This window comes from Syzygium oleosum, unplaced genomic scaffold (genome assembly GCF_021117445.2).
Source record: "Syzygium oleosum isolate NSW1041296 unplaced genomic scaffold, Sole_v2.1 Sole_v2.06, whole genome shotgun sequence".
Classification (NCBI taxonomy): domain Eukaryota; kingdom Viridiplantae; phylum Streptophyta; class Magnoliopsida; order Myrtales; family Myrtaceae; genus Syzygium; species Syzygium oleosum.
In genome coordinates this window covers 12119023-12145127 of record NW_026607490.1, presented here as the reverse complement: position 1 = coordinate 12145127, position 26105 = coordinate 12119023, and the positions used below count along the sequence as shown (strand labels likewise).

Genomic DNA, 26105 nt, shown 5'->3' with positions numbered 1-26105 from the left:
TTAATTTTGCGACTCATTCGAGTTCGAATTTCTCTCGACGATCGTAGTTGGGTTTGAGTATCGTCGCTCTTAAAATATACTTCCCGCTTTATGATTATTAAACGATGTTCACATGGACAGGTGACATCGCCAATCAACGAGACTGATAGTCTTAAACCTTTTGAAAATTTGGCAATGTAGTCATAAACCTATTATTTGGATAATTGGCCAGAATGACTAAATTTAGGACTAAATTGGCAAATAATTAAAAGGTTTAGGATTAAATTGGCAAATCGTCAAAAGATTTAGTACTGAATAGACAGTCGTGTAATAGGTTTACAAATTTTTGGACAATTTTCCCTCATCTAAAGTATCCCGCATGCCGCATGGCGGATGATGTGGGTACCATGCTCCTGACGTGGCAATTTTATCATTTAAAAAGTTTGAAAATAAATCAACAAATTAAAAAATACACGATGTCGGCCAAAAAAACTACAAATAAATCGGATTTTCAATATATAAAAGATACTGTAAAATACAAATAAAAAAAAACCGAAACAGGTATGCTCCTTCACCACCTCCTCCTCTTGCCGGCTTGGCCGCCGTCCTCCTCCACCTCCGCTCCGTGACAATCATCTGCAGCCGCCGATGCCGCCCCCCCCAACTGGTATGCTCCTCCCCCTCCTGCCGGTGTGATTGTTTTACTTCTACAGTGCTCTGACTGATGTTATGTACAATGCATGGTGTTGTTGTGATATGAAGAAGGTAGTTCGTTTATGATTCTTGGTTGATTTACCATATGATTAATACACGTTATTTTTCTTTGAAATTTGAATAGATGATACAATTACACAGGCAATTGGGCAGAAACTATCGTTTTAAAGAAAGCGATGCATTTTTTCTGCACTTATTTTGTCCATCTAGTCAAGAGACATGTCCAATTCCGAAGAACCGTGCAATTGGAAACATCTAGGTTCATTCTTTTGGTCCATAATTAACATTTCCATTCGTGGACCTAAGAGAGGCGAGTCGCTCTCGGCGGGTAGCGAGGCGGCGGCGGCGGCGAGGGGACGGGGCTAGTTAGATTAGCAGATAAAGGAGAGAAATAGTGAACAAGTAGACTTGATCTGGTTCGTTTACTATATGACTATGCTGCGATTGAACGCACAAATACATAGTGAAAGAAAGAACGAGTAGACGAGCGACACAGTGACGGGTAGCAACCACCGGCAGCTGCCGGCAGTAAGCTGATCTGTGCCCTTATACTAATCCTCATGCATCATATCATACACATCATCATCCCATCTAGGTATTAAGTATGCTATATTCCAGTAACCGTTTCATACTATTTGCCCACATCAAAACCAGATAAAGACACCCTTTTAAGGCACATCATCTTGTTCCAACAGTCCATGTCAAAGGAGGAGCAACGCCCCCACAACCACCATCAGGATGGAGAAGATGGCCTGCTTGGCATCCTTAGGTGCACCGTCTCCTTGGGCTTGAATGTGCTCGGCCACATTGAAGTCACCTGCGAAACCACACAGCGAATGATCGTTAATCTTGCTCGTCGATGCCGAGAGGACGTCGATAGCATGTTGTGAATTTCGATGCGGAAAATATATCACGTGTGGAATATCTGTGGATGAGTTTGTGAAGAGGCGTCGTTTTCAAAAAAACCCCGAGACTACATGAACTGTTTATTCATCACAGTGAACTTGCCGGTGAAAGAGAATATATGTGCAAGCACCATATTACGTCAATCGTAGAACATGTCAGTTATGGCGATACAAGTACATAGGCAATTCTCGCAAAGTTGGCGGAACAAACCTCTTTGGGGTCCATAGCTGCACCCTTCGTGAACTGTATCTTGGATGTCCTTTATCGTCGCATGGTTGTCAAAGATGTAGTGTGACAAGACCCCGTCAATGCACTTGAGCACCAAGTTCGTTTCGCTCAAGCACGGCCCGTGACAAAACTCATCGGTATATTCGGGAGGGACATGGAGGTCTCCACTGTGATCCAACCTATAGGATTCCTCACAGCTCTGATAGATCTACAGGATGAAGGCAAAACACCAAATTAGACCAAAAGAATTACATCACACTGATAAATTCTCTGGAGAACTTGGAATGCTTAACCAGTTGCTTAGAATATAACACAAACGAGCATTTAGCATTGTTATGTTGAGGAGGTTCCTAACTTCTGCTTACATATTTGTTATCGAAGCAAAGCAAAGCTTTGGCAATGATTTCAGGCGTTTCGAACCCTCCTTCCTCGCCTCCTCCTGGTGGATAAAACTCACCACCAGTCCCTCCTGCCCCGCCTCCCGATGGATTAAAACCACCCCCGGAGCCTCCTGCTCCGCCTCCCGCTCCGCCTCCTGCCCCGCCTCCCCCCGACGGATTAAAACCACCACCGATCCCTCCTATCCCGCCGCTCGGCTGATTAAATCCACCACTGCCTCCAACCTGAGTCACTTGCCCGTTGGCCGTTCCTGGATGGACCATGGCAAAAAATAACTACTCAGCATCAACTGAAAACATAAATTTCATTTTATATAAAGGAAGTAAAAAGAGAAGATATTAAGCATCACATACCATAGTTACGGCAGAATACAGACAAACATGCAAGAGTAAAGGCATAGACCCTCAGTCTGGTCGTCGATGGCAATGCCATTGGAGAAGTTTTGCAGAAAAACTGAAGCTCAAGGATGAAACAAGACTAATTAATATTTGAGTTGCTTTTTATAACTTTGAGGTCATACCAAACCTTAGAAATGTCAGGTTGGATCCTAAATTGCATGCATATTTAAGCCCCAGAAGGATCAACCTGAAAATGACAGCGCTTGTGTCAAATATTTTATAGATGACCCACCTTTAGTCTCTCTCATTTCTACACTTTTTAACCATCTGGACATGACCTACCATTCTGGACAAGCAAAATTTTCAATCGACCGGTGAGTAGAGAATCCACCAGATGCAAATTAAATGACTCCTTTGCCTAATATAAAAATACTAAATGCACAATTCAGGTAGGTTCAGTTTGGAAAAAAGAAACGAGGGATGAATCAGACTTTCTTTTGGCAAGATATTTAAGGCAATGAGGATGACTTGAGAGAGAGAGAGAGAGCAGTTGGATAGCCAGCCACCAAACGCAAAAGCTTGGTGAAGGCATTTAACTTAATTGAGTGTTAAATTTCAAACAACCATGATTTCTTTAGCGGTGACATTCTCTTTTCCTTCTTCTACAAGTAGAGATTACGTCCCATGAGAGAGAATTTAACAAGTAGCTTGTGTTAGCCAAGAAAACCCCTGCACGAGAGCCAGTTAATTGCATGTATAGACCAAGTGGTCAAACCTGTGTAACTTGGGAAAAAAAGTTACAACAGAAATTCTTTAACAAGCTTGATTGTCTTCTAGAAACTTGTTACACCATTCAGATGAAAAACACTGAAAAACTATTCAAAGCAAACAAAGGATTCGACCGACCTACAAAAAAAAAAAAGCAAACAAAGGACAGATATATAAATTATTAGAAAAAGGCGTATGCCGAAAACCCAATGTGTGATGTGCTCTATTCTCAAACCCAGGTACATGTCTAGGAACAAATGTGGTACAGTATGCTCACAAGAAACTCAGTCTGTGCATCCGCCCACAGATTCAGATGATCAAAGAATCTAAACGGTAATAGCGTACAGGTGAACTTTATTCGCATTACACACAATGTTAGGAGTATAATATCCATGGTCATTAACCACATTAACTTTAAATTGTTATCATGCTCCTCCGTGCAAAGCACACCGGGACAGCTCTCAGTTCCTCCAAGTAACCGAGTAATCTGAGGAGGAAGCTTATGGAATGATTCTGGCACATCTTCGTATGACAACACTGATCTTCCGATCCCCTAAAGCCAACTTTAAGTACAGAATATCAGGGTGGCTTCCTGTATTCAACATTCCCACGATTGAAGTTCACTTTTCACCTTTGTAAGACAATGCCAATTCACAATGTCCAGTCCTTGACTTCGACAAATTACTGATGACAATCAGTTGGACCAACGGTTAGAACAATTTTCCGGATTCTTCTGCCCACCAAAAAAAAAGCAACCAGATTCAAGCTGCAAGAATGAAACACATGACTTAAGCAATAAACTATTCATCAGATGCTCATGACTCTGGTAACTCTACAAAAACTATCAGGATATGTTATCTATTGTCGCATGTATGACCCAACATCACAACCTACAAAAAGATGTCGATAGCCTCATGCTTTATTTTAACTACACAGCATCACGACACTGATCTTGGACTAACACCCTCGTTGAGTATGGACAGCGTATACTGCATGGTAACGTCACAACAAGGACTCATCTAAATTCATGGTACTCACGTACCCATATCTTAGGTCACATCCTAAATGCTGCAACAATCATTGGTCATCCCAACATGGTTAATGGTCTTGGTAGCAGAGAACAGTGCAAACTACATATCCATCGATCATTCTACAAAGACCATATATTAAGTAAGCCGAAAAATTGAAAAATGAAATCCCGGGCAAGAAGCTGTCAACAGTGTAGAAAGAAAATAGATCACTAAACCCAAAGATTGAGTTCAGCCACTCATTTGGTTAACAAACTGAAGTTGCTGAACATGTCTTGGAATAATCAGTTCCACATTTCCAACTGGATCATAATGCCAACTGATGGCGAGAAGACGTCTTACGGAACTTAATACTGGTATTACAAAGCTTCCCAAGCCCATCTTGCGACTGACACAAAGTTCAGTGAGATCTGGTAATGCTAGTCTTTCTTACGTACATAAACGCAACACCTCAAAGCATTTAGAACTTATGAGACTCCATATTAAAGGAAGAACTAGCCATCCTATCAGAGGATTGTCAGATTAAAGAAAGGAACTATGTTACCACAATGTGCTCAACTTCAGAATTGACACACGCACCTTGTTACATGGTTTGTACGCTAGATTGTTCAAATAATTAGATTTCCCTCAAATAAATGACCCAAAAATTCCAGCGGAACTTAAAAGCAATTCTGTAACAAATAAATGTGGACTGTATCAATAGCCATAGAGTTGAATTCTCCAAAGTACCTCTAGCTCTTGAATTAATAAATGCCACAAGAAAACAGAACGTTAGATGTTATCTAGTCGAATTGCCTTCAGGCTCCATGCTTTGCAATGCAGAACATACTCATGAACCCCAGTCATAACAATCCTTGAAAACCTCCCCCTATACAATAGGGATAACATTTAGAAAGATCTCTTGTTTATCCATATCTTTACTCTATATTGTTTGCCTCTCTATATTGTCATTATCAGACTTTGGCCTCTAGAAAATTGCTTGCACTCTATCAAGGTGCACATCCATTTCCATTCATGGCAAGAAGTGCCTTGGCCTCATCAGATTGCCCTGATTCATGCAATGCCTTGATTAAAGCATTGTAGGTCTGCTTTTCAGGAGTCAAACCCAATGTCAACATTGAAAAGAAGAGCTTCCTAGCCTTCTCAACACGGTTAATCTTACAACAGCTGTGAATAAGTGCACTGAAACAAGAAATGTCTGGGCTAATTCCATCTGCTTGCATTTTGCTTAGCAGTTTCAATGATTTCCCAACACCTCCAGTAAAACACAGGGATCGGATCAATATGCTGTAAGTGATAGCATTTGGAGTGACGCCCCACTCCCTCATTTCTGCAAAACAATCAAGTGCATCTTCGATCTTGTTTAGTCTACAAAGTCCATCAATTATTGCGCTAAAAGTGACAACATCAGGTTTAAAACCAAACTGAAAAACCATCTCCAGCAGTTCCTGGGCTTTTCTCATGTCTCCTTCCTTGCAATGTGCACTAATGATGGTGTTGAGAGTCACAAGATTAGGTGCAATCCCAATATTTTGCATATCTCTCAAAGTTTCCAGTGCCCTGCCCAGCATTTTGGTTCGGCAGAAGCAATCAATCAGCATATTGTACGAAAAGACATTTGAGACTTGCCCATCCTCAAAGATCCAATTTAAGTACCGATCGCCATCCTGAATTCTTCCAGCCTTGTATAGCGCTTCGATGAGTGCATAATAAGTACTGAACCCTGGCTTCACACCTCTTTCGTTAAATCTATCAAGTAGCTCAAGCACCTCATTCAGATCCAAGCCTTTCACCAAACAAACAATAGCAATGTTAAAAGTCACACCATCAGGGACATAACCTCTCTCACCAAACTTTCTCAGAAGACCAGCTGCTTCTCTTGCCATAGAATTGTTTGAAAGGCAAAAAAGCAAAGTATCGCAAGTAAATTTGATCAAGCTCGGTTCCCTTTCCACAAAGCTACACAACAACTCAAATGCCTTCCCGGCATCAGTGCATCGAAACACTCCATGAACCAATGATCTGATAGTGGCTTCATTTGGAGGCACATTCCTTTTCCTCATGGTTTCTATGACCTTGAATGCTTCATCTGCCATTTTTGCATTACAGAAACCATCAATAAGTATCGTGTACGTATACACATTAGGCTTATAACCGACCCCCTCCATTTGTTTAACCAAGCGACGTGCCTCATCCATCACGCCAGCACGGCAAACCCCATGAACAAGTATATTATAAGTGAACCTATCCGGTTTGCAGTTATCAGCAGCCATCTGCTGGAACTTCAAATAAGCCTTGTCCAACGAATTGGCTTTCACTAACGCATCGATCACCGCATTATATATCCTAGTAGTCGGACTAAAACCCAGAAAGGAAATCTGCCCAAAAACTTCATCGCAGTACTTAGCCAATCCTAACCTGCCCCAGCTGCCAATCAACACACAAAGCAAATCCTCCGTGAACCGGCCGCCAGAACTCCTAACATCCTGAATCAGCTCAGCCGACAATACAACAGGGCCCTTCCTATGCAGCGCATTGGCCAAAACAGCTCTAACCGATCGATTCTTGGCAATCCCGGGGCTAAAACTCGATACCCAGATGTAAAACTTCAAAGGGTGCACCGGGTTTTCCTGATTCTGCAAAACGCTCGCCACGGACTGAGCGCTCAGAACCGCCGCCCTCTTCGCTCTGTGCTCGTGGGTAAGCAGCAAGAACCAGTCCTTCCTCGAAAGGACTCGAGAAATGTAATGGCGATCGATTTGCTGGTCACGTGAATTGCGGTTTTCCCTGGGAAAGGTATCGCTGGGGCCCGAGTAGTGCGGAGGCTTACCTCCGCCCGGCGCTTCTCGTGCTCGGCTGATATCTCCCTGGCGAACGGGCGATTTGGGTTGGGGCTTCGAGGGGTTATCTGGGAGGAGCTTCTTGTGAGCAAAAGCTTCGTCGGAGAGGGTCGTGAGTGCAGTCGAAGCCCTGGAAGCGAGAGGAGGAAGCCGTCTCATGTCATGTCCTCCGGCAAAAACGTTCAGTAGCAGACGGAGTAGGAGAAGGGAAGGCGACGAGGGAGAGAAGTTCGTCTGATGCGGCGGAGACCGGTCGATGACAGCCCCGTTCGGTCGTGCTCCGTTGGGTATTATAGTAAAATTTAGGTCGATTCGATACTTTATTCATCAAATAATAGGCAAATTTTTAAATAAAGATCCGAAATGTAGCGATTTTAATCAAAGAAGGGCCAAATTGAATTTTATTTGAAATAAGAATATGAGTTGATCAAGCTAATCTCGAATAAGAGTATGAGCGAGCACTTGATTTTTTGGGTCGACGTACTCAAGCTCTTTTATGAAACTAACTTGTTTACTTCAGGTTCTTAATTAAAGTAATATTTACTTTGACCTATTTTTTGAGAAAATGATGATATTTTAGGTTTTTATTTGAATTTTTTTCTAAAAATCACGCAATCCTAAATTTTTTCCTGATTTGACACTTTAACCCTTCCATTAGCCCTTCCTATGAAGCTAAGTGAAGCACTTCCCTTGATGAAAACATATTCATTTGCAACAATTGAGTGGAAGAATATGCATAATTACGGGCAAAATTTATCGTGATAACGCATTTGAATTCTCAAACTTTCGTTTCGGTCATTAAGTCCTAAAACTTTAAATTTCGACACACTCGAGTTCCTTCATTAACTCCATTAGTTTTAAAATAAAAAGAAAATGCAACGTATCTGCAATGTTGTTATTTTGCCCGTCCACTAAAGTTTAATGGAGCTAACAAAGAACTAAAGTGGACAATCGTGATAAGTTCGAAATTATTTACTTTAAAGAACAATATTCATTCACCAAAAAAAAACGTTGCATATTTTGTTTTGAATTATTTCTCTTCATCCCCAACCCTTTACAGCATACGGACTATATCATTATGTGAATGTAAATTGACTCAAAAACGAAGAACTACAATACCTAATAAACCTAGATCAACTTATTAGAGTGTGCAATCACACGAAACACGTAAGGAGCGACCTCTGTCGACATTCAGAATAAAAACGCGATTCACCTAACTTAGGATAAATGATTCTATTTTCATTTTGGTACTTGTTACTTAGGTTCCCCCGGACTCGTTACATCTAAGAACAAATATGTAACTCGTCAAATGCGCTAGTCCCGGCAAAGTAGCATTTTGGGTCGCCGCCGCTGACAAATGCCAGGAAACCGAGCGTTCAATGGCACAGACGGCGAAGTCTTCACGCAGAAGAGCATGTGGCGGCCATGGCCGACGCGCTTGGTGTCGGGTTCATCCCCTCCAACGAAGAGTTCAATTTCATCGGGCGATTTAGAGAGCAAGGGCAAGTGCGGTACGAGAATTTGGACTAGAATGTGAACCGGGCATGAACAAGAACCGCGAGCTTGGCTAACGGACGTAGGATCTTGTGTGCACTCGCGCTATCCTTTTCTTTTTTTAAAAAAAATTCCTTTCGCTACACGACGTAGCCTATCAACGGGTCGGTGAAAAAGGTCTTATGGGTGTCAAAAACAACGGTCCGAATCGAAACTCGACCCTGACAGATCCGAAATTTTCGAGCCGGGTTCTCTTTCCTGTTCGAGTAAAGGGGAGAAACGATCAGGTTGTTCGCCGGTTGCTGAAACAAAGTTGCAGCGCTAGCAATTCGAGCTCCCCCTAGTCAGAAGTTTGAGACTTATCCAACACCCACAAAACAGAACACCGACAATGTACGGAAACAACCCATAGATCAATATATAAATGGCCAATCAACAATCGGAGAAACTTCTTATTCGCTGACTTTCTTTTCCTTTAATTTGGTGATTCGTTGACTTTCGATGGGTCGAAGTCAAATCTACTTTTCTGCCTGCACAATTCGAAGGATGATGAGTCCATATGAAACGTGGAGCGCCTTCACATTCGTTGCTAAGAGGTTGTTCACAGGTCAGCTCACCTAGCTATCCCGGCCCGACGTGCACGACGGCCTCCGAGGGGGTAGCTGCTGATGCTGCGTCCTCTGAGAAAAAGGAAAATCAAGAAAAAAGTTTCACGTGATCCTCTGAATATAACGCGAAATTACAAGTGATATCGGATCTTTCCGAGTTTATTAGTACCTCCAATTTGGGGCGCAGAATCTCGACCGGGACCTTCGAGCTTTGATTCGCCCCGGCGCCTTGCTGCGCGAAATCCAAGAGAATAGTTCAATCTCTCCACAAAGATTTAGATTGTCATTTACAAGCACTTGTGCCCGTCGATGTCATGATCAATTGCATTGCTCAACAAGGCATTTTTAGCTCAACACAAATCACGGCAGGGGCATTGAATTTACCTTCCACAGAGCCCAGTCAGCTGAATCAAAGAAGGCTCGTGCGTGGTCCTACATCACATGGAATAAATAGCACCGATAATCAAATTTAAACCCGCGATTCCGGACCGTAGTAAGGCGGAAAATTTTCATATTAATCTCTTAGGCTGCGTTTGGTCGTCCGGATTTCTAAACAGGATAGGACTGGATAGGATATGATAAGAAATCCTGGGATTTCTTCATATCCTATCCACTGTTTGGTGGACTACGGATTTAAAGTCGAATAGGATAAAATTTTTTTTTTTTTGCTATTCACGGGTCCGGAGGAGTCGGTGAAGGAAAAAAAGCCGAGAAATTTTTTTTGTGAAAGCGCACAAGGTGTGGGGATGAAAATGACGGCGAGTGGAGCGTAGGGTTTCTGGAAAAATAGACATTAAAAATCCTATCCAGGTCTATCCCACTCCCCTCTCGGATTTTTTTATCCGGTCTATATCCAACTTTATCCTATCCTAGACCACCACCAAACACAGGATAGGATAAAATATATCCTATCTTGGCTTTTGTCCGGTCGACCAAACGCAGCCTTAATTGATGTAATAACCTGCCTTTGAAATCAGCGGCTTCTTCTTGGGCTCCAGTCCTCCGTATCTCTTTACCAAAGATGCTTCCTGCGATTCACATGAGCAGGGAAATTCGCAAACGACACAAGGGCTAAAAAAACATAGTACGCAAGGTCGAAAGGCGGCCACTGATCTCACGACACGTGCAATCGAGTTATTTGGTCAAAAGAAAATGTTTTCGTAACGACGTCATTTTTGGCCCTGTTTTGCTCATTGTTGCCTCTAAGATGATGGGCCAGACATTATGGGCCCAACATCGAATCGTCATGATTGGGCCACACCAGTCGTGGGTCTTGGGCCCACCAGGCTTCTCAATGTTTGCCGTACTTTGCCGCCGACAGTTACAATCTTATACCATTTTTTGGGGAAAATTATCTAAAAAGTACTAAATTCATCGCGCTTTTGTCAATTCAGTCCTAAACCTTTTAAGTTTACCAATTGAGTCCTAAATCCTTACACTTGTTGTCAATTGAGTCCTAAACCTTTACACTTCTTGCTGAAAATTACTGACGTGGACACTGAGCGGTTACGTGGCATTGACATTGATATTTTTAAATAATATTTTAATAAAATTTTGAATTTTTTATGGTTTTTTTCTTCTTCTTTTTTCCTTTTTTCTGTTTTTTTTTTTTAGGTTTTAGAGTTGGCCGGCGAGGGCGCGAGCCCTTACCCAAATTCGGCGAGGGCCGCGACGCCCTCGCCAGATCTGGCTAGGCGAGGGTGTGGGGCTGCCAAGCACCTCGCCTAGGGCCGGCGAGGGTCAGCCGGTCACCCTCACTAGCTAACTCTAAAACCTTAAAAAAAAAAAACAGAAAAAAGGAAAAAAAAGAAGAAGAAAAAAACAATAAAAATTTTAGAAAATTATTAAAATATTATTTAAAAATATCCACGTAAGCACCACGTGGCCGCCCGGCGTTTACGTCAGCAATTTCCGTCCAAAATTGGCCGGATGGACTCAATTGACAATAAGTGTAAAAGTTTAGGATTCAATTGGCAAATTTAAAAAGTTTAAGACTCAATTGGTAAAAGTGCAATAGATTTAGAACTTTTTGGATAATTTTTCCCCATTTTTTGGCCAAAAAACACACAAAAAAAAGAAAAGAAAGAGAAGAAGGAAAAACTACGAAATTGAAAAGGAAAAGAATTCCTAATATGTTTAAGGTAACATCTCCATATAAAATGGCAATAAACTTATTTATAAGGTAATCACCAGACCTTCCTTATTAAGTCTATTTGCGCAACATCCCATAAAAATATTTTCATCGTCCGCATAAATTATCTAGATATAAAGTATTGCCGACGATGAAAATATTTTCAACGGGCTAATTATTTCGCTTCACAAATATCCATCTTTCACAAAACAAGCAGAATTTCAAAAAAAAGATACGATATTTTACTCGAGATTGATAGATGAATATTGGTTTAAACCAAGGTTGATGTATGAGCCTTTTTGATCTGATTGTTTCCCCTCAAACGTATCAATAAGAAGGATACAGCCCGTGTCGTGATGGAATCCATCGGGTCGTTTCGAACTCGAGCAAGCGAGGTTCGCCGGAAAAAGAGAAGGAAGGAAGGAAGGAATGAAAGGAAGGAACATACCTCGAGCTCCGGGGAAGCACGGCAGCCGTCGCCTCTGCTGCTGCTGCAATCCGCCATCTCAAGCTCTTCTCCTTCCTGCGCCACCGATACAAGAACACCCACGATCAGCTTCCAATCGGGAAACAGAGGTGCTTTCCTGAAACTCCTCCGGTTTCAAAGAAGAAACGGCAGAACGCAGAAACAAAGAGTACCCAAGACAAGATTCTCAAACACACAGAGTACCCAGAACAAGATTCCAGAGAGAGAGAGAAGAAGGGGCACAGGTCTCCAGAAGAACAGAGGAAGAGGAGGAGGGAGATGGTGACCGGGAAAGGGTCGTGAGGTTGAGCGAGAAGCTGAGACCATAATATATATATATGCAATAAATTTGGGACTTTTATTTCGTCGTTTAATACCACGTATGCCTAAAAAGAATAGCAAGCTCTTAACTCTTTTATATCTCAGCAATTTTGGTTTTTACTTATTCGATTGCAGTTTCTATAGTTGAACCACTTTCTTTATAGAGGACAAAAAGGCGTCAAATAATATGAAACCGCGAAATTTTGTGGTTCGTGTCATGTTCGTCGACGGAAGAAAAAGAGAGAGAGAGAGGCAATTAAAAGTTCGTCGAAGGGAAATTGGCTTTTGCTTTGCGTGTGGCAATCCATATATTGTCAGGAGAATTTGGAAATTTAAATCTGAGTTAGATGTCAAATGACCATCTTCGCGTTTGCTTGCTGATCTCGTGATATATGTATATCTCCCTTTTATCTCCGTCCCGTCGGCCCCGCTCGTTCTCCCGTCCGTCTCGCATAGGGTATATCCTTAATTTAGTAGTTGACCGATGAGAATCGAGAGCAATAAATTGCATTGATTCGACGAAATAACCTGAATTTGAAAACAAAATCTAACTAATCTTTTTGACCCCTAAAGATTAATGATAGTTGGGGTTAGGTGAGGGATACATCGCATCTCAAATGTGCACACACACTGTGTGCATGCGAGACGTTCGAAAAATTAAATAAAATGTTATTTCGAAACTCTTTAACAGCCGCAATTTCAAATATATATATAGTGCTATGTTCACTAGAAGTCCTAAAACTTGTCACAAAAGTGCAATTGAGTCCTAAAACTTGCAAAAAGTGCAATCAAGTTTTAAAACTTGTCAACTTTGTTCAAATGAGTCCTAAAATTAATACCGTCAAATTTACTAACGGAAAATGCTGACGTGGCGTTAACGTGGCTTATTTTAATATTTTCTCTCTCCTACGTGGCTAAAACGACGTCGTTTATTTTTTTAAAATTTGCTTATCTTTATATTTAATTTAAATAAAATTAGTATTAACATTCAAATTTGGACCAAAATGACGTCGTTTTAGCCACGTAGGATAGAGAAAATATTTAAAATAAGCCATGTCAGCATTTTTCATTAGTCAAATTGGACAATGTTAACTTAAGAACTCGATTGAATCAATTTGACAAGTTTTAAGACTTGATTTCACTTTTTGCAAATTTTAGGACTCAATTGTACTTTCGTGATAAGTTTTAAATAGGAGTTGAATATCAACAAATTTTTTTTTTCGAAAAACCGTAGCAAAAGTTGCATTTTGTGATTATAGGCTATGATGCCATCATTGCCGCAATGGCTGCTGGTCCATGGCAATGGGTGGCTATAAGTCATATCACACCCGTTTTTCGCAACTAAATTGCGATTTCGATTGATGTGGCGTCTCCTTCTTTTTCAACATCGATGCAAAAATCGAATATAAAACGCCATTTTTTCTCTCACTAATTTGTGGATAGCTTCCACTCACATGTAGAGCGCCTTCCATGGAAAACAAAATTGTCAATTTGAGAACATCACTAGAATGAAAAATATTTCCCACTTTTTCGGGCCGAAAAAGCATCTTTTTCTTGTTCGGAAAACGGGCTATTTTCTACTAGAAAGACTTTAATCTGTCATGGGTATTAATTGAAAACTTGAAATTGGCAATAAGTCATGGAAATCAAGACTTGTAAATTCATAAAATCGGTTTCGTAAACCTAGAGTTCTTGATTCTTTGGTCAATTGTGACCGGTAAGCAAGCACCTAGAAATCAAAACCCTTTTCTTTTCTTTTTTTTTTGGGTCAATTTTTTGGAGAGTGGGCATGATGGCTTGCGGGTCAGATTTTTACTCAATGTTTTAGTCAGGTCAACCAAATTCAGTGACCTCAAAATTAGGCCACCAGATTTTGACATGGTCAACGAGTCATTAGACCGAGTAAAAATCAATCAATTTCTGCGTTCTAACGTAGTACTTATCGTATCGGTCTTGTTTAGGTACATTTGCACCGGACATAATGAACCAATTTTGCATCGATTTGGACAAGAACTAGTTCAAACTCCAAGCCTATTCCACCGCCTTTGATTGTGACCAATTACTTACATTTTCCCCAATCAAATTGCTCTTTTGCGCAGCTTGAATGGGTCTGGACTCGATACGTATGCTTATTTCACAATAATGTTTTCTTTGTTTCTAAAAATTAGAAAAAAACAAGGCAACAAATGCGATTATTCCTTTCAATTACACCTACCTATACCTTTGCCCCTTCAGACTTGGTTGTGTTCTTATTTCACTCCAAATTTGCTTGGAGGGTCATGGAATGTTCGAGATCGCCGATGCGAAGCTTGTGCTCGCCGATCGGGATCCTTCGGATCCCGAACTCGTCGACCACGCTCAAGTGCTCGCACACGCGGATGTCGAACCTGACCCGCCGCTGTGACCCGGCCGGCACGTGGACCTTCTCAAATCCGATCAGCTGCTTGGCCGGAGACCATTTCCCCTCCGGTGGCTCCGAGAACACGAGGAGGGTGTGCATCCCGTCCATCGAGCCGGTGTTCTTCACGTCAACATGGATCTCCAGTGAGGCCGCGTCGCAATTCACGTGCGCGGCTTTGATCCCGGTGCTTAGCGAGGAGGAGTTTCGGGCGACGGTGACGGCGCCGAGGCTCGCCAGCGGCATCGAGACCTGGGTTGGTGCCTCGACTAGCGAGTGCCTGTAAGTGGTGTAGGACATGCCGTACCCGAAGGGATACACGACCGGGCCTTTGTAGAAGCGGTAGGTCCGTCCGGGATAGCCACTCGCCAGGTTCGCCCTCATGTTCATGTTTGTCATAGGAATCTTGGCAACATATTCCTGTGGGTACCAAGTCATAGGAAGCCTTCCTCCTAGAAAAGGGAAACAAGACATATTTTAGAGTCTTCTCGTGAACTGGAATTGAATCTGTCCACCGGCCAAAGTAGCCATAAGATTCACTTAGGATTGCGAAAAGCATGAGACTTGTTCTCCAATGTTGATTTTCAACGCAAGTACAGCGCATGAGGAATTGAAATTTGAAAAGAGTACCTGGGTTAACTGTTCCGAACAGGACATCAGCTATGGCTTGCCCACCGGCTTGACCCGGATACCCGGCCCACAATATGGCGGCGATCCGCGGATCGTTCTTCGCGAAGGACACGTCGATAGGCCCGCCGCTCATCAGGACCAAAATGGTTGGGCCCCTGGAGGCCATGGCCACCCTTGACACGAGCTCCTGCTGGTGTCCTGGCAAGAGCAATCCGGCTCTGTCTCTGAACTCTGCTTCAATGGACTGGTCTAGCCCCATGACTAGGACGGTGGCGTCGGCTTGCCGAGCCGCGGTCTCGGCCGCCCCAAAAAGCTGGTTCGAGTTGCACGCGACGCCAGCGCATCCTTGTTGGTGGACCGTCCTGGTGTACCTCCCTATTCCTTGCAAGGGAGTGGTGTAGCCGCATGCAACGCCTGCATCAAATTTAAATGGCAAAAGCTAGGTGCTTAATAAGCGCAAAAGCACTAAACAAACATGATGTATGATCAAATTACGCATACCTGCGTAATTCCCAATCATCGTCACAGTAACATCCGAATTCGGTCCGATGACCGCGACGGTGCGGTGACGCCTAGTAGAGAGCGGCAAAGCCTGCCCCTGGTTCTTGAGCAGCACGACGCCCTGGCGCGCGGCCTCGAGGGCTAGCTGCTGGTGGGCCGGAGTGCACACATCCCGCGGCCCGAGGTTCCCGTACGGCTGCGCCGACGGCTCGCCGTCGAACATGCCCAGCCTCATCTGCACCGTGACCGTGTTCGCCAGGGCCAGGTCCACGTCGGCCTCCGCGAGCTTCCCTCCCCTTATGGCCTCCTCCGTGTGGACCGCCAAGAAGGGCCCGCAGTCCAAGTCCAAGCCTGCGCGCAACATTTTCGCCCCCGGAAAGGCCGCATTGTCTTTAGATGAACTTGATTCGATCCTAGTAGCAAACAATTCGGACAGCCGGAAACCTATTGACGTTAGAACATGAACCTGCTTTGATGGTGTCGGCAGCCGCGTCTTCCGGCGTGGCGGTGTAGTGTTGACTTTCGTACAGCACCCCGACCGAGTCGCAGTCCGAGACGATGTACCTGATCAGAACCCAACCGAAATCACAAAAGCGTTAATGAACTGTAAATCGGAGCCGTCCGTTCGGATGACTCTGGAAAGCTCGGCGGTTTCTTTTATACGAATCCGACGGCCGGTGCTCACCCGTTGAGACGCCACTGACCGCGGATGGTGTTCTTGAGGAGGTTCGGGTCAGCGCACGTGGGGACGCCGTTGACTTGGTTGTACGAGCACATCACGCTCGCCACCTTCCCGTCCACCACACAGGCCTTGAACGGCACGTCGTACGTGTCCTCCAAATCTTGCTTGCTCACCTATAATTAAAAAAAAAGAAATTACAAAATTTTTCATAATTTTCACTTTCCCATCTAATATTAACATAATCACAAACACTTTGACGAGCACAATTTACTAATGAGTAGTTTTTTTTTTTTTTTTTATACGGTCGAAAAAACACCGGAATCTCTTAGCGCGACATTTTTGTAAATTTTTTCAAACAGATGGAGAAATTTTCTCTATGTGCATTAGTGATTCGGTTGAAACACTATTATGTTCTTTCGTGGGTATCGGAATTTGTAATGTGTACATATTTTCTATGATTAGAGCGAGTGTGACCCGAATTGAACAAGGCAAAATAGAAAAGGGGCGAGATACATTACATGGGAATGAAATTACTACCACCCCAAGAATCATTTTCGCATTGCTATCCTAGGTTTAGCTAAAGACAAAGAGAACCCAATCGAAAATTGCCAACGTGGAAACGAACATAGGCCAAATTCCAGGCTCTCCCATCAGGCCTATCAAATCCCTAAGAAGCATCCTAGTCATCCTAGCCAATCGAAAATTACCTTGAAGAAAAAACACCTTCTTCGAGGGCTGATGACCGATTGAGAATCTGTTGCTAATTAAAGGATAATGAGACCCGCCAAATCAATTATGATTATTAGCATCCCATTTGCTTAATCTTTTGTAGACAGATCTAATTAAAATGGATGCTAAACATCAGTTCTTGATTATTCTTCTCATCATTTGATTCTTCAAACAACTCTTCTTTTTTATCCTTTTTCGACTTACCCGGGCATTGAAATGGTATCGATCCACGCCGTTCCAGTTGTCGAGATCGTAGGCGGTGTAATGCTTGCAGCACGCCGCGACCTTCAACCTGTTGCCGACGTTGCCTTGAAGCCCCCGGACGTAGCTCGCCGCGTACTTCCCAGCCATCACGGGATCCTCGCCCGGCGTCTCCTGGCCCCGCCCCCACCTAGGGTCTCGGAACACGTTCACGTTCGGGCTCCAATACGTCAGCCCCGCTGTCCCTCCATTGTACATGGCCCTCGCCTCATCCGACACCACCTACGTTCACGAATCACAGGAGCATTTCAATATTTGCTATCGTGATCGATGGTTGTGATTGTTCCGGTGCGTTAACATTTGATATTCAAATGCGTTGCTGATCACGCAAGTTGAATCTTTGATGAATTACAAGTGCAAGGGAACGCAACAGTCGAAAGGCCTAGCTTCATCTTATGTCTTTTCGCCAATTGCTTTAATCCTAAGTGTGAAAGCCAAGTTAGTTAAGCAAACTCTCACTTAAGTTCCTAGTAGCTTTGAAGAAAGACCTTGTCCTTTAGCAATGATTTGATGAAAAAGGTAGAATGGCCCCGACTCAAGACTCTCGTCTCACTCAGCTACAAATAAGTCAATAACCCCTTTCATTCAAAAAGTGACTTGTGATCTTATAATCACCTGATCACAACAAAAGCATAATCGATTATGAGGTCGCAAACGCATCGAATCTCCAATACACGACCTCACTATGATCGGACAATGATCCGAAGGCAAAAGGCAAAACTAGGGTTTTCGCCATAAGATTTTATTCTCCTCCCTAAAGATATCGGGTGAAGGACTTAAAATCTTCTGGGTTTCAGCTCTGCTAGTACTGCTGTCATCTTCCTCAACTTGGGTGACGAAATTAAAAATCCACACTGCCTACGCAACTTGCTTGCTACGGGACAAAGTTTTATACAACTTTTTCTGCCCAGAATCCAAGTTCGTGTCAGCGATGGTCCCTCTCAACAGTTCTTTAATACATATAGGTTCGAAATTAAAATGTAAAAATAAGAAATAAAAGCATGTGACTAGCACTGCCAATGCCATATATTTTCCTTTCCTTAGCGTGAACTTGACATATTACTTTTTCCCTTAAAAAGAACTAGATTGGACGCATGCTTTCTGTCATTCACAAGGACACAACTGACCCTTGTTGGGAAGTATGATAGACTCTTTGGCTTGGCACATTTGACACATTTGACGCTGTTGAGACAAGGTTTTTCATACCCTTATGATGAGATTTTCGACTAAGAACTATGAGGTGGTCCCAAAGAATATTAAAGGGGGAGATTTACTTCAAAGAAAGGGACTTTTTGCCCACAATTCTATCTTCTAAAACTCATTAAAGGGAAGAAGATTCTCCTCTCCTAAACGAAAAGGGATGGCATGAGCTGCCATCACAAGACATTGCTTCTGGTGGCACGACACTTTCACGGGTCCAACAGGAGAAGAAATAATATAAAGCAGCTTTTTTCATGGAATCATTTGTATTTTGGATGTATGCATGCATGCATGTGCTGCAATTCGACACCATCGAACTTAATATTTATGATGCTAGAATTTATTATATCAAGCAGCTTAATTGTACATTTGTCACCAACCAAACCCTACCTATAGCACGGCCAAAAAATAAGAAAACCCTACTTCTTATGTTAACTTTGTATTCTATCACAAAATTCGTAAAGAGTGTCTACTTGGTAGGGAGAAGCTATCGGGCCTTTCTCTATGTCAAAGCTCTCTGCTCGGCGAGACATGAAAGGGTGAGAGTTGCGAAGAGCTGGTTGGTTTAGGAATATTAACATAGAAAACTTCGTGGGACATAAAAAAAAAACAGACTTTTCCTTATATTATTGAATAATGTAGATTGATGAATGCAGAGAAATAAGCAGCTCTTACCCGTCCGATCTCCTCCCAGAGCGTGGCGTTGAACGACGCGGCGGTTGTGATGACCTGGGGGAAGCTGGTGGCCCCGGGGAAGGCGCCGCCGAACTTGGTCCCAGGCCCGACGTTGGAGACCCCGTGGAGCGCCTCGGACCACCACTCGTACCCCTGGATGCCCAGCCTTGGCACGGCGGCCGCATTGTTGACGAGCAGCCGGATCTTCTCCTGCAGCGTCAGCCGCCCGAGGAGATCCCGCACCCGCACATGGATCGGCAGGCCTGCCCTGCAGAACCTCAGGCCACGGGTCAGCCCGTTCCGCGGGTCGCATGCAAACGGGGCGCGAGCCCACGAAGTGGGAGCGAAGAGGAGGAGGAGGAGGAGAAGCGAGAGCGTGGTTTTCACAGCGGCGGCGGCGGCATGTGAGAGTGAGAGCTTGGTGGTGGTGGTGAGCTTATTTTGGACCATTCTTTTCGGCGAAAAGAGCGGTAATGGTGTTAAGAAAAAAACTGTCTCTCGTGGTATTATTACGGGATTATTGTCGAGTATTTATAGGGAGGAAAGGTTGCGTTCACAGGTTGGCGACGACGATGGCGAATGAAACAGGTCTGATGATTGGGTTTCCACGTCGACCGGTGATGGAAGAAGCTGTTCGAGAGAGAGACAGAGACAGAAAGAGTGTGTATATAGCTAGCTAGAAAGATAAAAAGAAAGATTGTGTGCACTCACTTACTTATCCAAAGTATAGATATAGAACAAGATAAAGAGTGTGTGCGTGAGTGTTTTGAGAGAATATTGGTAGATATATTACTATATATTTAGTGATATTATTTGATGTTTCGTTATTTCCCGAATAGGTAGTGTTCTTGTTAGATTGGGATAGCTAATTATCTCGTCAAGTTTAGATTCCTCAATTCTCGTATGCATCGATTGAGTATATATGATCTATTTTTTCGTCGAAGTATATATACCCTTTTGATTGTAATACATCATCGCATCGAGCAATATGTAATATGTACTTTGATTACCCACAAGGTAGATGGGAAAGATTGGATTATGAAAGCTCGTTTTAAGCAAGTATATCAGCTCGGTCTCATCAAATATTTTTGCTGGGCACGAAATTAGACAGATGACTCGGAAAAATTACTTTTGACAAATTTAAATGAGACACGAAATTAGAATCCAATATTTAAAAAATCTCGTATTTCAATGATGGGATTCCACGCTTTGATAAATCAACGAATTGAAATAATAGTTCCGACACGATACAGTGCTTGCGTCACTGGTGAGTGGGTGTGTATATAGAAAGAGCCCGAAATGAATAATGTCAATTATTGGCTATAACCTATGGAAAATAAAATTGGAAATAATTTATTTTATTTATATATTTATTTTTAAATAAGAGAATGTTGGCAAAAAATAAAAATAAAAAAGCGTGGTCACGGAGTCGAACTTTTTCCCTGACACGTGCTATTGGGGGGGAGATAGAGAGCCGACCGTCACATTAGCCGCACCATCCCACGTTGTTTTTTTATTTTTATTTTTATTTTCGGCTTCCCTTTTCTCTAAATTAAAATGGGAAAATATATTTATTTAGTCTATCTCATACTCTTTCTTTTTCTATTAACATTGTGAATTAATCGATCGAGTCTTGAATTTGCAAAAATCGTGTTCTCTAATCATATTTCGCAAATCATACGAGCTCTTGAGATCGATCTCGAAAAATGGCAAAAAAAAAACCGAAGTAAAATACCGATTTTCCGTACAATTATGTAGCATAATTTCTGTGCTTTGGATCGATGTAGCATGCATTATTAGTTGGTTGACTCAATCATGCAAAAAAACTAGTGAGCCCCAGCGTGCTTAGCCTTTCCTTTCTTTCCCTAACCGTACTTCAAAAGCTAGCCTCTTTGCCTCACCATTTGTTGATATAGCCATACTCCAAACTCCTATAGTTACGTAGCGATACGAATAAGCGCGTTTTCTGGCGGGGTAGCCTTCTCCTATCAAGTACAAGTTGCAATGTAATCGATGTTTATGTATATTACAAACTACAAATACGGCACACCGACGCGAATTTCCTGGCCACCGGTGAGGGGAAAAGGAGTGGCCGAGTTAGGGTTGGCGGGTTCGCGAAGTTGCTTTTGTTTTCGAGATCATTGGAGTGAGGAAACTCTTGTCAAGCTCGTGAAGGGGCAGCATGACTTACTGCACCCCCCGTGACCACAGGGTTGTTCTACCAAAGGATGAAACGTTTTGGTCATGTTTTTGTCTCTTTGACTGACTCGTTTGCCTTTTACCTCTTGTGAACTCTCTTGTGAACTCTCCTCTCGTAGATGCTTTGGCTTCCAAACAATAAAATTTAAAAATGAAAAATTTTGAAGATGCTCACGTACCCTTCAAGGGAAGTAATTTAATCATACTATTTTCTTTATAATTTATCAGTTCTGGTGACTATGGTGGCATCTGGCTGGGTAGGTTCCAATTTTTGCTATATTGATCATATGATTAGTAGATGGTTTAGATGGGTCAGTCGAAAGCTACATCTCGCGTTTTCTATGTTGGTACACCGTACACACAATAGAAGCAAGGAGAAGATTCTCGTCTAACCTATTGCTAATAGCTAGATTTGATTAATTAATGAATTTGAACACCAACTAACGCTTGAGCCACGACAGAAATCCTTGCTGGATGCTGTGAATGAGAAAGTTTGCGTCCCATGTGATTCTTCTTTTGGTTTTTGTTCATTTTTTGATTAACTTTTATGCGGCAATCAACTTCGTTCTTTTAGAATTTTCCCTTAGATGGCTGTGCAATGGAGGAAAATCTTCTCCTTTGAGGATGGTCAGAAATGGAAAGTGTTCCAATAGGACATGGAAATCGATAGCTTCGCAATCGGTGAACAATTCTTGTTTTCGCATATGTTTCATTTTGCAAAGAGCAAACGACTCCACTAAATATATTATGGCTCTATTTGTCTTAGGTTTCGACTATTGTTTACGGAAGCGCATAGAGTTCGCGCAATTTATAAGGTCTTCATCAATTTATCTAGCCTTCATGTGATGGGTATGCGTGACTACTTTGTGCATAATTTATTTGATAATCACTATACTCTAAGATATTTTTTATAAATTTTCTTTATCACACCCTTCTCAATTCAAAGATTCTAACAGTCTCTTTATCTCGTCCTAGCCCTAAAATTCTGCGTTCGGTGCCTCTATTGCTTGAAGAGCATTAAAAGTCGACTCTGCATCTATTCTCTCGTGATTTCTACGTGTCATCTTTGCATCTATTCATCCAAGTACTTGTGTACGTAGGAGTAACATAAGAGAACTGCCTATCTGTAGTCAAATAACAAATGAAGTCTCATGCTTGTAGTGACTCTTGCTGTTGCCCTAGAATCCTCAAGAGCGATTTGAATACAAAGAGATGAGATGGTTATTGAGCTTAAATGATGGGTCTCTGTTGAACTCCATCAGAAATCTTCGTCACTGAACCCCTCCCTTCTGTCGTCGACCTCAGTTATTCAGTTATTGTGGTTGGTGTCTGGGCCTGCAGCAGTGTCCATGCTCGATTTCAGCTTTTCTGTTGGCTTCTTTACAACCTTGTATAACATTTGTCATATGAAACAATAAACTACAACCAAGCAAACCAGAGCAAGTTCTGTTAAAAAGCTTTACATGCCAATTTGTGTTCTGTCATATCCCCAAACGCCTGCTGCAATTCCTACTCCAACGAAGAATTCAAGAAACCGATCGGATTCAGCTTTGGGTTGTGAAACTTCGATTCATTTTCATTCATTTGAGTATCTCTAGCGTTTGCAACTGTACAGTCAAAAGTTTAAATTTCTAAATTGAAAAAATATATATAATATTCAATCATTTTGATGAGAAATTAACAATCTAACCAATCGAAACTCACATTTAATCTTATACATAACTAGATACTGGATCGGATATATACCTTATACTTCGTAATTATCTTTTATATGCCACACCAACTATATGATGGAAATGAGCGACCAACAATACCAACTCGTGTCTCCTTTATTATACGAGATTTAGCCAAAAAAAATAATGATAAAAAAGAATAGTTAAATAATAGAAAAGTCTCGTATCTAAGTATTAGAAAGGAGTTCCATCATCAGGTCAAGATTTTTTCTCCAGATCTCTATCGGCCACCACCTCAATCCTCACTCAGCAGACACCAATGGCAAGCCTTGATGACCAGTAAGCTATGTATGACTCATTTCCTATGATTTACTTCATACATTTTGATAAAGATTGGGTTAGTGCTTGCGTGTGGCTCTTGCAAACTAAAAACTCTCTTAAGCTCTGCTTCCTAGTGGCTAGTCTCATACAATTACGTGGAAAAATCCATGCATGATTGGAGACCTGAAGGCGACAGGGTTCATGACCATATAAATGTCTATTGGCTAATATGTGGCCCCAAGTGGGTCAATGAAATCGGCTCCAATATCAACTGATATCTGATCAACTATTAGGACCCATCTATCCAGATCATTTTGGGATTGTGCCAGCCCATTTTTGGATGAGAATGACAACGATATAGCTCTGTTGAGTGAACACGCATCGTGTTTTTCAAAGGGTAACTAGTTCTAAGAGCAAACACTACCTACGTTTTTTTCCGAAATCGTTATACATATCGTCGCCCCAAATTATGCGTGAAGAGAACTACAACACGGTTGTGCACGACACAGAAATTCAAGAAGTGCGTGTGGTGGTTCATGCATGGATGGGACCAACACATTGATTGGGATGTGATAGATAAAAGGGAGCAGTGCATATGCATTTCAAAAAAATCCAACAGAGGAATGGGAGGCGTATGTGGTTGGATATAACATTCTTATCCAGGGGAATATCACAAGGAAGATCAGATAGGCCTGCCATGCATGCAATGGAACCACTTTTGTGGGGTTTTTTCGGTAGCCTCCTTGCCCTTATCCTCCAATTAGCATCCTCCTATTGCTTTGATTTCCTTCTAATTTGGAAACTTTATCCATCTCTAATTGCACGAACACTGCTTGTGATGTTCACAGCATGATGGACAGTTCCATAGCATCTTGGATAAGAATATATGATGAGACGGATATTAGCGTCGGGGTCCTTCATAAGATAATATCGATTAGGTGGAGAGATGGATCAAGATTCATCCCCTCCATGAAATGATGATGTAAGAGCGTTTTCTGTTCTACGTTCGGCGCGGTGGCAATTTGTTTACACCAAAAAGTGACAAAAAATCATGGAAATAGGCATCGGGAGCTTTGGCGTCAGTAACTACCGATAGTTCGCAACTTACCGATAGTGGGTGAGCAGAGGATTGGCATCAGCAACTTACCGATAGTTAGGTGTCAATAACAAAACTGTTTATGGATAAGAGTGGTTATTTGAACGTGGAGAATGCCTAGAAAATAGGAAGATAATAACCACCGTTAGGAAGTTACTTTTTATTTAAAATTTAAAAAGTTGTAAACGCTTGTACGAGATTATAAATATCTCAAGTTTGTATTTTGAAAATCGCCCCCTGAAATCAACAACAGAACTCACTTTCTTTATCAGTTTATCTTTCTTTTATCTTTACATTTCCTGCACTCGTACATTTACATTTGGCCAAGGCCATTATTTTCCTGCAATTTACAAGCTTTAATTCTTTAGGAGTAGTTCTAATGCTCAGATTCACGTCGCCGAGTCGTCCTTCGATATGAATCTTCATCCTTGGTGCTTCGTCGTCGAGTCAAATCCCGGCGTAGTACCGCCGCTCTTTCAAGTTTCGTCCTCGAGTCAAATTCCGTCGAAGTTTGTTTCGATAGTACTTCCTAAACTTTTCCGTCGAGTCAAACTCCGGTTTGGTTTAGATTTGTACAATTCCACGTTGATTTTTATGATCGCTTGGATATTTCCTGTCAAATCACCACAGAACCCGTCCTTCAATTAAAAGCCAAAGATCCATTTTCGGTGTTTGTTTCCTTACGGATTAAATTACGGAGAAACACAATTATAGCATGAGTGCTTGAAAAGTGCAATCAAGCAAGAATTTTTCAACTGCGAGAGGGGTCCTATATGCAGAAAAGAGTGGAGACTAGCTACCTAAAATTTTTTTTCTTGATTTTGCAAAAATTCTCCCTTCATCTTGGTTGAGCAGGAGGGATGATAGGGCTTGTTTTTGCAAGGAATAATGCACTCGCTATCTCCCGAACTACCTCTTAAATGCAAAGCATCAGTGCATATCACTCTCCCTTAACTGCAAGGCACCACTTGCTTTTTCCATCTTACATAAGTAGAGGCTTCCTTTTAATTTAAATTTATATGTATATAAAGCTCACGTGACATATGTGACCATCTCATATGTGAGATTTACCTATTTGCTTTCGATGGTCATTTTAGGCTAAAATTACCCGACAAATCCTAAACTTATTGTACATATATCAATTTAATCTTAAACTTTTCAATTTTGGTAATTTAGTTTCAAATATTTGTGCAAAATTCAAATGTAGTCTGTCCAGTCAATTTATCAAGAAAGAAGAGGCCCCGAAGAAAAAGAAAGGTAGGATGATGGGGAGAAGCAGGATTAGTCCACGAGGATTCGGCCAAAAGATTTATGAGGATGACTATGATTGATGATTTGATTAGGAGGATGTTGAGATTCACCTCGCGAAGTAAAGACGGTGGGGCCGGCAAGGAACCACGACCTCTTGGACTCCTTGAAGAACTCTCGGAGGAAGACGCTGGCCCCCCCCATCCGGGTGATGTCGTCGGGGTGCGGTGTGAAGGTAAATGCGTGGTTGGCGGTGGTCAAGAGCGGTAGGT

At 42.2% G+C, this 26105-nt stretch overlaps 4 protein-coding genes across 7 annotated transcripts; all 4 read right to left on the bottom strand.

Moving 5' to 3' along the window:
• Positions 1 to 1088: 1088 nt before the first annotated feature.
• Positions 1089 to 3342, bottom strand: LOC115692002 (uncharacterized). The gene is made up of 4 exons (XM_030618755.2): positions 2580 to 3342; positions 2193 to 2476; positions 1810 to 2035; positions 1089 to 1510 (listed from the first exon to the last, which is right to left on the bottom strand). Exons 1-4 carry the CDS (start codon positions 2656 to 2658, stop codon positions 1395 to 1397), a joined length of 705 nt encoding a protein of 234 aa, XP_030474615.2. The 5' UTR covers positions 2659 to 3342; the 3' UTR covers positions 1089 to 1394.
• A 146-nt stretch (positions 3343 to 3488) lies between these two features.
• LOC115692001 (putative pentatricopeptide repeat-containing protein At3g16890, mitochondrial) lies at positions 3489 to 7489 on the bottom strand. 3 transcript variants are annotated; one of them, XR_008816820.1, is made up of 2 exons: positions 5090 to 7489; positions 3489 to 4098 (listed from the first exon to the last, which is right to left on the bottom strand). XR_008816820.1 is itself a non-coding variant. In XM_056312482.1 (1 exon), the coding sequence occupies exon 1, from the start codon at positions 7357 to 7359 to the stop codon at positions 5350 to 5352; it is 2010 nt and encodes a 669-aa protein (XP_056168457.1). In that variant the 5' UTR covers positions 7360 to 7489; the 3' UTR covers positions 5072 to 5349. The 3 variants fall into 3 exon arrangements, 1 of the variants encoding a protein (XP_056168457.1); XR_008816822.1 differs by having other exon boundaries at positions 3489 to 4065; XM_056312482.1 differs by lacking the exon at positions 3489 to 4098 and having other exon boundaries at positions 5072 to 7489.
• A 1626-nt stretch (positions 7490 to 9115) lies between these two features.
• LOC115691983 (uncharacterized) lies at positions 9116 to 12335 on the bottom strand. 2 transcript variants are annotated; one of them, XM_030618733.2, is made up of 7 exons: positions 12104 to 12335; positions 11882 to 11956; positions 10268 to 10330; positions 9687 to 9734; positions 9472 to 9534; positions 9312 to 9374; positions 9116 to 9224 (listed from the first exon to the last, which is right to left on the bottom strand). In XM_030618733.2, the coding sequence occupies exons 1-6, from the start codon at positions 12224 to 12226 to the stop codon at positions 9312 to 9314; spliced, it is 435 nt and encodes a 144-aa protein (XP_030474593.1). In that variant the 5' UTR covers positions 12227 to 12335; the 3' UTR covers positions 9116 to 9224. The 2 variants fall into 2 exon arrangements, 1 of the variants encoding a protein (XP_030474593.1); XR_008816861.1 differs by lacking the exons at positions 9116 to 9224; positions 9312 to 9374; positions 9472 to 9534; positions 9687 to 9734 and having other exon boundaries at positions 10246 to 10330; positions 12073 to 12200.
• Positions 12336 to 14234: 1899 nt separating this feature from the next.
• On the bottom strand, positions 14235 to 19965 carry LOC115691997 (putative beta-D-xylosidase). Its single transcript, XM_030618752.2, has 7 exons — positions 19297 to 19965; positions 17365 to 17643; positions 16435 to 16604; positions 16216 to 16313; positions 15750 to 16100; positions 15249 to 15662; positions 14235 to 15070 (listed from the first exon to the last, which is right to left on the bottom strand). Exons 1-7 carry the CDS (start codon positions 19744 to 19746, stop codon positions 14475 to 14477), a joined length of 2358 nt encoding a protein of 785 aa, XP_030474612.1. The 5' UTR covers positions 19747 to 19965; the 3' UTR covers positions 14235 to 14474.
• Positions 19966 to 26105: the final 6140 nt, after the last annotated feature.